The sequence below is a fragment of the Brassica oleracea genome, chromosome C4, assembly GCF_000695525.1.
Source record: "Brassica oleracea var. oleracea cultivar TO1000 chromosome C4, BOL, whole genome shotgun sequence".
In the NCBI taxonomy this organism is placed as follows: Eukaryota; Viridiplantae; Streptophyta; class Magnoliopsida; order Brassicales; family Brassicaceae; genus Brassica; species Brassica oleracea.
The window spans coordinates 22,800,587-22,815,141 of NC_027751.1; the positions used below are offsets into that span (position 1 = coordinate 22,800,587).

The window sequence follows — 14,555 nt, forward strand, 5'->3', positions numbered from 1 at the left end:
GAGGTATATATTTTGTATTCATTGTAACTGTTAGTGAAAAATGCTGACTTGTAATTAGTAGTACTGCTAGACTTCTTGTATTACTAGCATTACTAGCATTACTAACATTACTAGCATTACTAACATGTATATATGTATTTTCAGAGGAGTAAGAAGAGTACGCCAGAGAGAGAACCGAGTTACCAATCGCGCTCAATCTCAGATGAATCCGAAAGGGAGGGGTCCGAAAGTGAGGTATATATTTTGTATCATTGTTACTGTTAGTGAGAAATGATGACTTGTAATTAGTAGTACTAATAGACTTCTTGTATTACTAGCATTACTAGCATTACTAACATTACTAGCATTACTAACATGTATATATGTATTTTCAGAGGAGTAAGAAGAGTACGCCAGAGAGAGAACCGAGTTACCAATCGCGCTCAATCTCAGATGAATCCGAAAGGGAGGGGTCCGAAAGTGAGGTATATATTTTGTATCATTGTTACTGTTAGTGAGAAATGATGACTTGTAATTAGTAGTACTAATAGACTTCTTGTATTACTAGCATTACTAAGTACTAGCATTACTAAGACTTCTTGTATGTATTTTCATTGCAGGAGGAAATGCAACCACCGCAACCCCTTGAGTTATACTTCAAAAGCAGTGAGTTCACGAAGATTTGCAAGATACAAACCAAGTGCTATGTGAGCGCGACAGTAAAAGTCATCAAGGAGACGCTTAAGAAGGATCAGGCCGAATGGTTCACGAGCCATTCCCAGTTTCGACATTTCTTTCACATGCCAGAGGAACCAAACCTGAAGCTCCAAGGGATGTGGATGTTACTCCTGCACACCATTTGTACTCCAGAAGATGATGTTGCATGGTTTGCGGTTAATGGTGTACCCATCCGCTATTCTATGAGGGAGCACGCCCTCATCTCTGGCTTAGACTGCACTGAGTATCCGAGAAAATATAAGAAGATCGGGGGTCATGAGTTCGTGAATTACTACTTCCATGACATAGAGAAGATCACCATCACTGATGTGAAGCAGAAGCTGTTGTCTATGCCGGATTGTCCAGATAAATTGAAGATGGCTGTCTTGTTTTTCCTTGGTACTGTTATCAGAGGAAAGCCAAGGTATGAGGGAAATTTAGACTCCTTCATATTGAGGATGGTGGATGATTTGGATGCTTGCAAAACATTTCCCTGGGGTCGTCTAACATTTTAAGATTCAATAAGGGAGATTAAGCGTGTGATGAACCATTTAAAGGGAGAAGTGACAAAAGATGCAGTCTCCTTTCCTGGTTTCATAGTCCCCTTAGAGGTAAGCATATAATTTAGTAAAAGTTTTAGTTGTTAAATAATTGAAAATCTGACATGTATGTGACACTGGATTCTATAGATTCTGGCTTTTGAGTGTATTCCTGCTCTGGGGAAAGAGTTTAGAATCTATCAAAAGAATCCTTGTGCGGACTGTCCAAGGATGTGCAAGAGCCGGTTTACAAAGACCAGTATGAGGGGCTATCCTTTGGAAGACATATACCGAGCGCTTGGAGACACAAAGGTACATGTTTACAGTTATAGTAGAAGCTAGTAGAACATAAAATTTAATTAGTGTTATTTTTTTTTCAGACTATTCACAGTGTGTTGGAACCAAATATTGGTGAGGAAATGTTGTTGGCTCGTATCATTGACTTGGAACGAGAGTATGACCGTCAGGGCAGCCCAAGCGAGACTTGGAACCACTGGTTAACTGTGAAGCAGAAGAGTATTTGGTGGGAAGAGCTGTATGATTTAGATCAAGCTGCACGAGTGTTTACAAAAAAGAAGGACAAAGAAAAGGTGACGTTTGCAGAAGCATCATCCTCTGATTCGAGCTTGCAAGGTCTGGAAAATAGGCTTTTGGATTTCATGGGAGAAGCATTTGTTGGACTTAACTTTACGGTGGAGACAAAGCTGGAGGCTGTTGATTTGAGGCTGGGTGGAATTGAAAAGAACCAGCGGCTGTTGAGATGCAGGGCTAAAAAAATAGAAAAAATTTAAAGGAAATAAAACGTTTTACATAGTGTTTAATCAGTTAGCTAAGTCGCCTTTCACAGGGGCGGATGCAGATCATTTTTAAACAGAAATGCACATCATTTTTTTTCTTTATGTCTAAGTATATGATTAGAAAGCGTTTCTTAAACAAATTACAATTACCGAAGGAAAATAAAAAATTAGATGGGGCACGTACCCATACCTCTTCACCTGCGTTTGCCACTAACATTACATATATACAGTACCGGCCATGGACAAAAGCATTAGAAGCATCTTCTTGCGGCCATTAATAATATATCCAAGTTTTCGGCCAACATATTATAAACAGGGCCGGCCCAGAGATTTAGGGCTGTAGGCGATTTTTAAAAAATTTCAGCAAAAACTTTTTTTTTGGTAAATTTAGAGGATTAAAAAAATTTTCCTGCGGGCTTTTTTCTATGTAATTTTTTCCAAAATTTTTGGGGGCCTAAGTCCAATGTTTCGTTAGGCTTTGCCCAGGACCGACCCTGATTATAAATTGTCCGTAGCGCGGATGGTTTAAGTAGCTGCTATTTCACTTAGAGGGATAGAGACGAAGAAGCCTAACTGGAGAGCCACAACTTCATAAAAGAAGAGGAAAACTTTAGAGGGTCATACTGAAGATTTTTGATTCTGTTTTTGATGGAGAATTTTATCTTTTTAATGATATGCCAGTGAAGTGTGATTGGTTAGGTCTTTTGTTTCGCTCAGACCAAAGATTATAGAAGGTGACCTGCCAAAAGAGTAGTAGGAGGGACCTTACAACCTTGTTTCAAGGGAAATTCTCCAACTGGAGTAATGGAGCATTCCAAATCTTTGGAGAAGGAAACTTAAAAATGCATGCCAAGACCCTTCATACTGGCCAAGTGAAAAAGCATTCGAGGAAACAATGTGTAATGGATTCATGATCAGCATTACAGAACAAGCAATTTGGATCTGTTTGAAAACCCAAATTTAAGAGCCTAACACGAGTGGGGCATCAATTCCAGACCAGCAACCATGTTAGAGACTTATGTGAAATGTCTAGGAATTCTTCCATATAACCATACCTCTTTTTTTCCAAGAAACCAGAGGGGATGAATTTTGGATCAAGTTATACACCTCACTAGTTGAGAACCGAGTTCTAAGGATGTTTCCTCGACACCATTCCAGAATGTCAACATCGTTTGAGATTTGTAGAGAGGAGAGGAAAGTCATAACTTGAAGTTGTTTATCAGAACATGCATGAGGAAGAATCAACATCTCATGTTCCCATAATTCAGGAAGAGTATGTGGATAAGAAAGGATAGCGAAGGGAGCCATGCATTTCAAGGAATCACGATAGGTTTCCGTAAGGTTACCAATTTGATGACCAGAAATAGCAATTTTCTCCATTTCCCACTGATTGCTTTATCCAAGGGTAAGCAATTTGGTTCAAATCCAACAACTTATTTTCCATTCAGGAATGTTTTCAAGTGGTGATAACCCATAACTTATTCAGGTAGCCTTTAGGATTTCCTCTATATACCATGACGACCAGATTGAAGAGGGGCAGAAGAAAATCCAAATAATTTTAATAGCACGAGCTGCGTTCCAAGCCTCAAGATTTCATAGTCCTAGTCCACCCTCTTCTTTTATTTGCCAGCATAAGCTCCAAGCTGTCAGGCTTTGGTGTCTCTTGGGCCATCCGGGACTGGGCTAGTTTATGGGCTTCGACTGAACCTGAAAGATGAAACAAGACGGGCTTAGTCTTGTACAATAAGGAGTCCAAGTTCTAATAGAAAACACGATCAGAAGCATATGACTGTGGATTGATAAATCATTTTCCAACTAGAACTAACTCAAATCAGGTTGTATAAATATAGGTCTCATCTCTTCATTGTTAGACACAGAAACATATAAACTCTCTAAAGCATAAAACACACTACTAGTGCGAAGCTTGTAACGTTTTCGATTCATAGTGATATAGAGTTTGTCTCCGGTTTGGAGAGAACTCGTCAAACATATTGGTGTGTTGATTCGCTCGTTACAAGAATAGCCAAGATCGATTCTCTACAAGTGGTATCAGAGCCAGGTTAATAGAGATCCAAGTTACAGAGATTCAAAGGCAAGGTTCAATAAACAAGCAAAGAGGATTCTTATCTGGAGAGGTGAAGAATACTCAGCTCGTTGGTATTGAAGCTTGAAGTCTACAGCGTGTTACAGCAACCTGCAAACAAAGAACAACAAGTTTACAGGTTAATCAAGGATGGAAGCAACTTCAAAGAAATTTGAAGTGGAGAAATTTGATGGTAAAGGTGATTTTGGTCTATGGAAATATAAGATGCTATGTCAGCTAGAGATTGTCGGTTTGGGTTCCGTTCTTAAGGAGAAAACTCCTTCTACGGAAGTTGAAGGTGAAGAACAGAAGGATACTAAACCGGATCCTAAGGAGCAAGACCGAGAGCTGCGTACAAAGAATCTGATCAGTATGTGTCTATCTGATCTTATTCTGCGGAAGGTCATGCATGAGCCGACGGCGTTGGCTATGTGGAAGGCTCTAGAAGCTGAGTATCAGACCAAGACGTTACCTAATCGAATCTACATGAAGGAGATATATGCAAGTTTCAGGATGGAAGAACACAAGACAATGAAGAAAATTTGGATGTGTTTCTGAAACTTGTGGCTGATCTAGCAAGTCTGGATATTAAGATCAGTGAAGAAGATCAAGCTATTCAGATCTTAACCAGCTTACCAAAGAAATATGAGTCTCTTGTAGATTCTTTAAAATACGGCAGCGGAAAAGAGACTTTAACAGTCCGTGATGTTACAACCTCAGCTTATATTCTAAGGAAATTGAATTAAGGGAGTAGGGACTTCTTAAAAAGTCTAAAGGTAACTCGGAGGGGCTGTTTTCTGGCAACAACAGAGGCAGAGGTGAGAAGAAGAACGACAAGACTTGAAGAGAGAGATCTAAGAGCAAAAATAGATCAAAATCAAGACCTAAGTTCTCTAAAGAATGTTGGACGTATGGCAAGGAGGGACACTTTAAAAAGCAGTGTCAAGAAAGGAAAAATCAGAAGCCATCAAATTCGGTCAACATAGCAGAAGAGGAGGAACCATTGGTTTTAGTGGCTAGCCAGCAAGCTACTAAACACGAGTGGGTACTTGATTCAGGTTGTAAATTCCATATTACTCCAAATAAAGATGTCTTATTTGATCTTGAAGACATAGAAGGAGGGAAGGTTTTGATGGGAAATAACACTAACAGTGATATCAAAAGGATAGGGAAGATCAGGATCATGAACGATGATGGATCAAGTGTGATTCTCACTGATGTGCGTTACATGCCAACAATGGGCAGAAACCTTATATCCTACAGTTTATTGGAGAAGATGGGGTGCAGGTACGAAGGCATAGACTTCATGGTGCAGTTTTACAAAGGAGATCAGAAGGTTATTTCTGGAAAATACAGTGATGGCTTGTATTACTTGCAAGAGACAGTATTGAATGGTGAAGCTGCAGTCGCAAGACCTGATATCGATCTGACTAAGAGGTGGCACTCTAGACTTGGACATATGAGTCTAAAGGGTATGAATATCCTTGTCAAAGATGGATACTTAAGCGAGAAAGACGTAAAGACGTTGGAGTTTTGCGAGAATTGCGTTTTTGGGAAAGCACATAAGTTAAGCTTTCCAAAGGGCAAGCATACGTCTAAGGAAGTCCTAGAATACATCCATTTAGACTTATGGGGTTCACCTTCGGTGGTTGAAAGTCTCGGAGGCTGCTATTATTTTGCTACATTCATCGACGATTTTTCTAGAAAAGTTTGGATCTATTTCCTAAGATCAAATGATGAAGTGTTTCAGAACTTCAAGGAATGGAAGACAAGCGTCGAGACTGAGACAGGAGACAAGGTGAAGTGTCTTAGGACGGATAACAGATTAGAATTCTGCAATACACAGTTGGACACTCTGTGTAAAGAAGCAGGAATCAAACGACACAGAACATCCGTCTATACTCCTCAACAAAACGGAGTATCATAACACATGAACTGTACGATTATGGAGAAGGTTTAGTGTATGTTGATAGAAGCAGGCTTAGAGCAAAAGTTCTGGGCGAAAGCGGCTTCGACGTCTGTCTACTTGATCAACCGATCTCCAAGTTCAGCAATTAACTTCAAGCTTCCGGAAGAGATGTGGTCTGGAACTAAAACGGACCTAAACCATTTAAGGAAGTTTGGATGCACAGCTTATGTTCACGTAACTCAAGCCAAAACCAGTCCAAGAGCTATGAAAGGAGTTTTCATGGGATATCCAACAGGGACTAAAGCTATCGAGTTTGGCTACTAGAAGATTTGAGATGTGCAGTTAGCAAGAATGTGATCTTCAACGAAGAAGAGATGTTTAAAGACGTCAAAGAAATCAGCGAGAAGAAGAAGAGAACAAAGAAACTAACGTTCAACCCGGTGTTGATTCAAGGACCTTCAAACGTATCTACTGACAAAGATACAGAGGATAAAGTTCAAGGTGGAGTTTCTCCAAAATCAGAAAACTCAGAAATCGAATCCTCAAGCTCGGAAAGTGAAGGAGAAGTTGTTGAAGCTGAACAGGAAAATCTAGATAACTACATTCTTGCTAGAGATAGAATCAGAAGAGAAGTAAAGAAACCTTCTAGGTTTGATGATTCAGACTGCATGGCTTATGCTCTAGCTACAGCAGAAGAGATAAATATGGATGAACCTAAATCCTATTTAGAAGCAAGAAGAAGTAAAAGCTGGAAGTTATGGAATATAGGAATGCAAGAAGAGATGGATTCGTTGGAGAAAAATCAGACTTGGAAGCTAGTTAACAAACCAGAGAATAAGAAGATTATTGGCAGCAAGTGGGTTATCAAACTGAAAGAAGTCATTCCTGGAGTAGAGAAGCCGAGATACAAAGCTAGATTAGTAGCTAAAGGGTTTTCACAAGTTGAAAGGGATCGATTACACAGAGGTGTTTGCACCAGTGGTGAAACACATGTCGATTAGAATAATGATGTCACTTGTTGAAAATTATGATCTTGATTTGGAACAACTAGACGTGAAAACAACTTTCTTATACGGAACGTTAGACGAGGAGATTTATATGGCACAGCCAGAAGGTTTCATTGAGAAGGGAAAAGAAGATCAAGTTTGCCTCTTGTTAAAATCTCTTTACGGATTGAAACAGTCACCAAGACAGTGGAATAGGAGATTTGACACTTTCATGAAGGAACAAGGCTTCGACAGAAGTGCATTCGATCCTTGTGTCTACATTAAAGGTTCAAACCTAGCTCATGTGGTCTATCTATTGATCTATGTCGATGACATGCTGATAGCGTCTAAAGATTCTAAAGAAATCAAGAGAGTCAAAGATAGCTTGAAGAGAGAGTTTGAGATGAATGACCTTGGAGCAGCTTCAAGAATACTTGGAATGGATATTATTACAGACAGGAAGAAAGGAACTCTAAAGCTATCACAAGGAAAGTATTTACAGAAGGTGCTGGAAACTTTCAACTTGGCCGAAAGCAAAACTGTGGTTACTCCTATCGGACCACAGTTTCAGCTTAAAATTTTGACACAAGAAGAGGAAGACGTGGAAGCGAGATTCATGAGTGAGATACCATACGCATCAGCTGTAGGAAGCTTGGTGTACGCAATGGTGGGATCTAGACCGGATTTGTGTTTCGCAGTGGGCTTGATCAGCCGTTACATGAGCAGGCCAGGAAAAAAACACTGGGAAGCTGTCAAGCGGGTGATGAGATACCTAAAAGGAGCTATAGAATCAGACTTAATGTTTACTAAAGGAGAAGACTTCAAGGTACGAGGATTGTGTGACGCAGACTACGCAACCGATTTGGATAGAAGAAGATCCGTGACAGGATATGTGTTTCAAGTCGGAGGCAACACAATAAGCTGGACATCAGGTCTCCAACATATTGTTGCACTATCAACGACAAAATCAGAATATATGGCCTTAGCCGAAGCTTTTAAAGAAGCACTATGGCTAAAAGGATTTGTTAGCGAACTAGGATTCGAGCAAGATGATGTGAGAGTATTTTCAGATTCTCAAAGTGCAATTCACTTAGCTAAGAATGAAGAATTCCATGAAAGGACTAAGCATATAGACACTAGATTACATTTTATGAGAGACGTAATTGAGGCGGGTGACGTTACAGTTCACAAGATTCACACATCTATCATAAAAGTTCGAGACATGCTTGGATATCCTTAAGGTTCTGCCTTAGTAGGTCTCGAGTGGCTGCATGTGATAATGCTATCGAGTTGTTCACCTCGCGGGAAGGCCACAAAAGAAAGTATTCAGTTTCAGGAAAAGTAAACTGATGGTTCGACATGGTTATTATAAAGCTCGGGAAGAAGATGAATTTGAGTGTAGAAGATTACCTTTGAAGAATGATGGGTGTAGACAAGAGCTGTCTATACAAGAAATCTGCAAAATTATTCAAGGAATACTAGTCAAAGAATTTTTATGCAGAGGTTAAGCTTCAATAGAAGCTGGAAAAATCATTATAAAGAGAAGAATCAGAAGCTCTACCTGAAGACGTGGGGTTGTAGCAAGGAAACGTCTGCAACAAAGCTGTGAACAAAAGGTTATTAATTCGCAAGTTCAAAGCTCTTAAAGGAATTGAGGCAACAATTCTAATTGATTACCTTACGGAAGTAACAATGGTGAAGAGACGTCATAACCATAAGCTGTAACATTAAACAAGGAGATATGTTTAATGATTCAGCAAAGGAATCTTTCATTACAGGTTTCTAAGAGAGCTTAAAGACACGTATGTATACAAGAAGAAATAAAAAGTCAAAGCAAAAGAAGATACCTTTTGGTCTTTCACAAGTTATGGTTCGGCTTCAAAGGTGGCGTTTGGAGAAGTTGAGTGGCTTTGTCACTTGATAAATCACGAAGTTACAACAGATTCATCAAGGCACGAGCTGGAATGGAAATTGAAATCAAAAGGTTAGGGTTTGTTCAAATATCTAAAGGAAATAGACAAGAGAGAACAAATGGAACCTGGGATTTCAATGGCGGAGGCGGTAGGAGCAATCGCCGGTGAAGACGAGCGGCGGTGAAGTCGGGATCTCGTCTTGGTCACGGGGAATCGAAGGAGAGATAGGTTACAGCCGGGGCGAAAGAGAGGAACAAGGTTCAGAGAAGGCATGCATCTCTGGTGAAGACGGCATCGAGGAACAAACGATCGTCAGAGAATACGAAGCGGTGAGCTCGTCGAAGCTTCTGGTCGCCAAAGGAGAAAAAGAGAGAGACAGAGAGATGGATGTTTTTGGCCAAAGAGTCAAGGTGGAGAATGTGAGGCTTTGGTGTCTCTTGGGTCATCCGGGACTGGGCTAGTTAATGGGCTTCGTCTGAACTTGAAAGATGAAACAAGACGGGCTTAGTCTTGTACAATAAGGAGTCCAGGTTCTAATAGGAAACAAGATCAGATGCATATGACGGTGGATTGATAAATCCTTTTCCAACTAGAACTAGCTCAAATCAGGTTGTATAAATATAGGTCTCATCTCTTCATTGTTAGACACAGAAACATATAAACTCTCTAAAGCATAGAACACGCAACTAGTGCGAAGCTTGTAACGTTTTTGATTCATAGTGATATAGAATTTGTCTCCGGTTTGGAGAGAACTCGCCAAACATATTGGTGTGTTGATTCGCTTGTTACAAGAATAGCCAAGATCGATTCTCTACACAAGCAACCTTAGAAAAGATTGGTGTATCAGTATTACGTTTTTATAGGAACTTTGGACATAGAAAGTCAATTTATTTGATACAAGACTTTGGGATGATGAAAATATTTTTCCATCAATTAATAATGCCATTAATGACTGAAGTTAGAAGTTAAAGCCTTCCCGCATAGGAGATGGACCTTGCTGTCTAGAAGTGGAGGTTTTTTAATAGACTGAAGAAGCGGGGCACACTTAGCCAACATGACTTTCTTTGAGTATAAGGGATACCCATGTATCGGATGGGTAAGATTCCAAGAGAGAGACCCATGATGGTCTTTATAATATCAACCTCATTTTCTGTCATATCAACGGCAGAAAACAAGTTTGGTTAATATTGTCGCAAGCCCTAATTAATATGTCTTTGAAGTCCTATAAAACTCTCAGAATAGCTCGTACTCAAGACTGAGATCCATCTGCGAATATGAATGAGGACATTGTCAAAAAAAAGATAAGTGACTCAGCTTAGTTTTCCACAACAAAAGTGATAATTAGAAGATCCCGCCCCAGCTGCTTCGTTTAGAGCCAATGAGAGACAGTTCATTGATAGACTATGGATTTGACTCATTTTCATCCATAATTTATAGGTGTTTTTACTAATAATTATTATATTATAGAGTCTATTTATTATATTTATAAGATCAGAAGTGTTTTGGAGATAAGTGATGATTTTGAAGCATTTTGGAGATATTTGGAGCAAGCACCCGAGATGACCATCGAGCTCGACCATCGGTCGATATTGGAAAGGAATAATCGATCGATACTCACATCTGTGTATCGATCGACAGCTAAGCGCGCAGAAAGCCCGTTTGATCACAACCGACTTGAAGCCCAAGTCTTCACCATTTTACAAGATTTCCCCTGACGAGTTTCACGCTAATTATATAAGATTTGCCGCTATGCTAGAGGCAAAGTGTGCTTTTCTAGTTTTATTATTTTCACAGCAAAGGTTTTTAGGATTTTGATAGATTGGAGAGAAGATCCAAAGTTATAATTTGTGATTGGAACTCCATTAATATCTATTTACTTTTCTAATGAAGTTTTATACTTAACTGCTGTTATGAATTGCTTAACCATGTCTGAGTAGTTCCATTGTTAGATTTTAGGGTTTAAATATGTTAGGAGGGATTAGCCCCAACTATAGATTGCTGAGTTGTGATAACCATCTTTAGGATTGTTCATTAATACATGTGTCTAGATCAGCTACCTAGAACTTGCCCTTGGATTGATTGATAAAAGCGAGAGCTTTATTCTCATCCTGAAAACATTCTAATAGAACTATGTTTCTTGCTATGAGCAAGGCGAGAGCTGATCTAGTGAGCTTAGTAAGCTATTATTCAACCCGCGCATAAAGCTTGACTAGAGCGCGTCGATCGATATCACAGTTGAGTAATCGATCGACGGAGCAAAAGGTGTATCGATCAATATCCTTATAGGATTATCGATCGACACTTTCTATTGATCAAAATACGACAGTTAAGATCAATAGATCTAGTTAATAGACAAGTCCAAATATTGCGAACGCTGATGGATTTGTTGACTAAGTAGTTGAGCTTTACATTATCATGCAAGCAACTCATTAGGCATCTGTAGGATTATAATCTCAAGTTTCCTGAATAAAAACCCTAAGTCTAACTATTTCCTTTTTAAGCACCAAAACGTCAAACCAGCTATTGAACAAATACTTGTTCAATATAAAACTGCAAATTTATATTTAAAAACTCTAAAACCATCTTGCTTAACAAATCATATTTGATTTCCTAGGTTCCCTAGCTCCCTGTGAATTTGATCCCTAAGTACTACAACTCGACCTCTTATTTGAGAGATTATAAATCACTCCTTAGGATAATTTGAGTGGTATAAAATTTGGCGCCGTTGCCGGGGAGCCTTTGATCGCCTATTTATCTATTTTTTGTTAAGTTTCTGACATAAAAATTTTTGTTGGATTTTCAGGTACATGCCCAACAGTACCAGAAGAAACAAGGAAACTCAACTGCTATTCTCACCAGATCCTGCAAGTTTGGAACGTTCGATCCGAAAGGAAGCGCGCTCCTCATCGACCGACAACACCACTTGTGTGTCGCTCGATTCTGCTCAACCACCGTCGACCCAGACACTAGTTCCGTTGACCGATAGTCGCTCACCACTATCGACCGATAACACTCACCTTCCGTCGACCAACATCCTTCATCCGACATCGATCGATATTGAGCCGCGAGACATGGTTGCACCTTTGATACTTGTACGAGACAACAATGGAGACCTGCATGTCCAGAAGGGTCATCTGCGTAATGCAGCAGGTCAGAGGATATATGCTCAGGGGGCTACAATCCCTGAGCCTGATGCTAATGCTACAGGTACTACTTTACCTGTGGATGAGGCTGCGCAACCCAGAACGTTGGCTGAATACAATCGTACAGATCGATACTACACCAACAGATCAGCCATTCGTCCTCCCACTATCGAGAGGGATTTTGAGTTGAAAGTGCAGTACTACACGCTTGTGGGATAGTTACCCTGCCATAGATTATCCCACGAGCATCCTATGGACCATCTGGAGTGGTTCGAGGATCTGATTTCTGCTATTAGAGTCGAGGGAGTCTCTGAGGACTACCTGTTATGCAAGCTCTTCAGGTACTTACTTGCTGGAGAAGCTCTGCATTGGCTAAAGTAGTTACAACCAGGATCTCTTAAATCCTAGAGCGACATCAAGAATGCATTCTTATGCAATTTCTTTGATGAAGGGCGTGATGAAGACTTGAGGAGCAAGATTGCTACATTCACTCATGAGCCTGCAGAATCATTCAGGGGTTCTTGGATCAGATTCAAGTCTTATAAGAGAGATTGTCCACACAATGGATTCAATGAAGTACAACTGCTCAACACTTTCTACAGAGGCATCGCGGTGCAGTACCAGATGGCTCTTGATGCTTCCAGCAATGGAAACTTCAACATCAGGAATCCAGAGGAGACAGTCAAGGTTATTGAAAACCTAGCATCCAGCAACAACACCAAGAACACTGATTTTGAGAGGAAAGTTTGATGAGTTTCGGCGGATCTAGAGGTGCAGAATGGTAATGCCCTAGTTCCAGTTGATTTCCATGTCTTGGACATCAAGTTAAACTGGAACTCTTCTCTACTACTTGGGAGAGCTTTCTTGTCAACAGTGGGAGCAGTGTGCAACTTGCAAACCAACCAGTTGTGTCTAACACTCATCGATCCAAATGCCCACTACGACCCTATACCAGTCAAGACGCCACAAACGATCTCCAGAAGAATCAATGATCCAGGAATCATTGCAGCTTGCCACTGCGGAGAGGATTACGAGACAGATTACTCGGCGTCGATCGAGACTCACACAGCAACATCGATCGACAGTGGCCATCAGATATCGACCGGCAAACAACAGGAAGAATCGGTCGATAGTCGTCCAGATGATTGGGAGAACGACTACTACAATCCCGCTATTGCAGCATACACCAGACAACACATGCATACAGAAGAGTACGATGAAGACTATGAGGAGGAACGAGCTACTGAGTACAGAGTCATCCTTGACGAGGAAGATAAACTATTACATCATTCCTCTTGGAAAAGGAATGCACCATCGATCGACGTGACAAGTTGGGCATCGATCGACACTCAACCTCATCAACGATACCGAAAACGAGCATCGACCGATACTGCCTACTACAAAACGATCGACACTGAAGTCAACCATGCACAAAAAGGAGACTACTCGATTGGCAGTTGGGCCGATGAACACCACCACGAAAGCTTTGCAGTAGAAACAACAACCTACGCACCAGGAGCAGATAATTTACGAGACAGTTTCACAGACGAGGAGCTGCTCAACATGCAAAAACGCGATGGAACAGATCAGATTCGAGCAGAATCTGCTTGGGAAAGAACTCGTTTCAGCCATCCGATCGACAGAGCAATCCGCCCATCGATCGACACTCATCACCAACAATCGACCGACAACAACAATGCAACATCGATCGACAACCTTCCAATACCAAACACCACTGTAAGCGAAAAAGATAAATTCGATCACCAGTTTCTAACTCCAGACGAATTTGGTATTTTCATGGACCCTGATGGCTACGCAAAAGCAATAGACGGCCGCACACTACACGTATCTCGAGAAGATATCGCAGATATCCTTCAGACAGCCAATGGAGCAGACAATCTGTTCATGCATCACCGTAGCAATCCAGAACAGAAGGCCACAAAAAGAGTTCTGTGACACAGCTAGTGGCATATACAACATCTTCATACAAAAATCTCGCCATCCAACACATACATCGATCGACGTTGCCGTCCCAACATCGGCCGAGAGACAGCGGCAGAAGAGCTTATGATCTCTATGGTAACAAGAAATTTTACTGGGAAGAGAAAGATGAGCATGGAGTCTACAGAGATGATCGGAGATACACCAGAGATCTAGATGGAAACACCATTTTAGCAACCGCGAACAGAAGACTACAAAGGAGTTCTATAACGCAGCTGGTGGCATAGAAAACAGCTTCAAAAAATGATCTCGCCATACAAATCATCCATCGATCACCAGACAGCCATAATTCGGCAAAAGAGCTTATGATCCTTATGGTAACAGGAAATTTTACTGGGAAGAGAAAGATGAGTATGGAGTCTACAAAGATGATCGAGAATTTTCCAGAGATCTAGATGGACACACCATCCCTGTTCACAACACGGATATCAGAAGAGTTCTGGAAAGAGCTTCAAGAGATTAGCCAAGATACATATGTCTTCCTGAAT

The 14,555-nt window shown here is 40.6% G+C and overlaps 2 protein-coding genes across 2 annotated transcripts; both read left to right on the forward strand.

The window, feature by feature from the left end:
- The first annotated feature begins 378 nt into the window (after positions 1-378).
- LOC106338408 (uncharacterized protein At3g43530-like) lies at positions 379-1,211 on the forward strand. Its single transcript, XM_013777390.1, has 2 exons — positions 379-464; positions 600-1,211. Exon 2 carries the CDS (start codon positions 606-608, stop codon positions 1,209-1,211), a length of 606 nt encoding a protein of 201 aa, XP_013632844.1. The 5' UTR covers positions 379-464; positions 600-605.
- A 9-nt stretch (positions 1,212-1,220) lies between these two features.
- LOC106338409 (uncharacterized protein At3g43530-like) lies at positions 1,221-2,026 on the forward strand. The gene is made up of 3 exons (XM_013777392.1): positions 1,221-1,307; positions 1,386-1,547; positions 1,616-2,026. Exons 1-3 carry the CDS (start codon positions 1,239-1,241, stop codon positions 2,024-2,026), a joined length of 642 nt encoding a protein of 213 aa, XP_013632846.1. The 5' UTR covers positions 1,221-1,238.
- The last annotated feature ends 12,529 nt before the right edge of the window (positions 2,027-14,555 follow it).

Bases quoted from the DNA above. Each gene is read 5' to 3' on its own strand.
- LOC106338408 (XM_013777390.1), top strand. From the start codon at position 606: ATGCAACCACCGCAACCCCTTGAGTTATACTTCAAAAGCAGTGAGTTC.
- LOC106338409 (XM_013777392.1), top strand. From the start codon at position 1,239: ATGAACCATTTAAAGGGAGAAGTGACAAAAGATGCAGTCTCCTTTCCT. The intron at 1,308-1,385 runs GTAAGCATATAA...TGGATTCTATAG, and splicing joins GTTTCATAGTCCCCTTAGAG to ATTCTGGCTTTTGAGTGTAT. The intron at 1,548-1,615 runs GTACATGTTTAC...TTTTTTTTTCAG, and splicing joins GAGCGCTTGGAGACACAAAG to ACTATTCACAGTGTGTTGGA.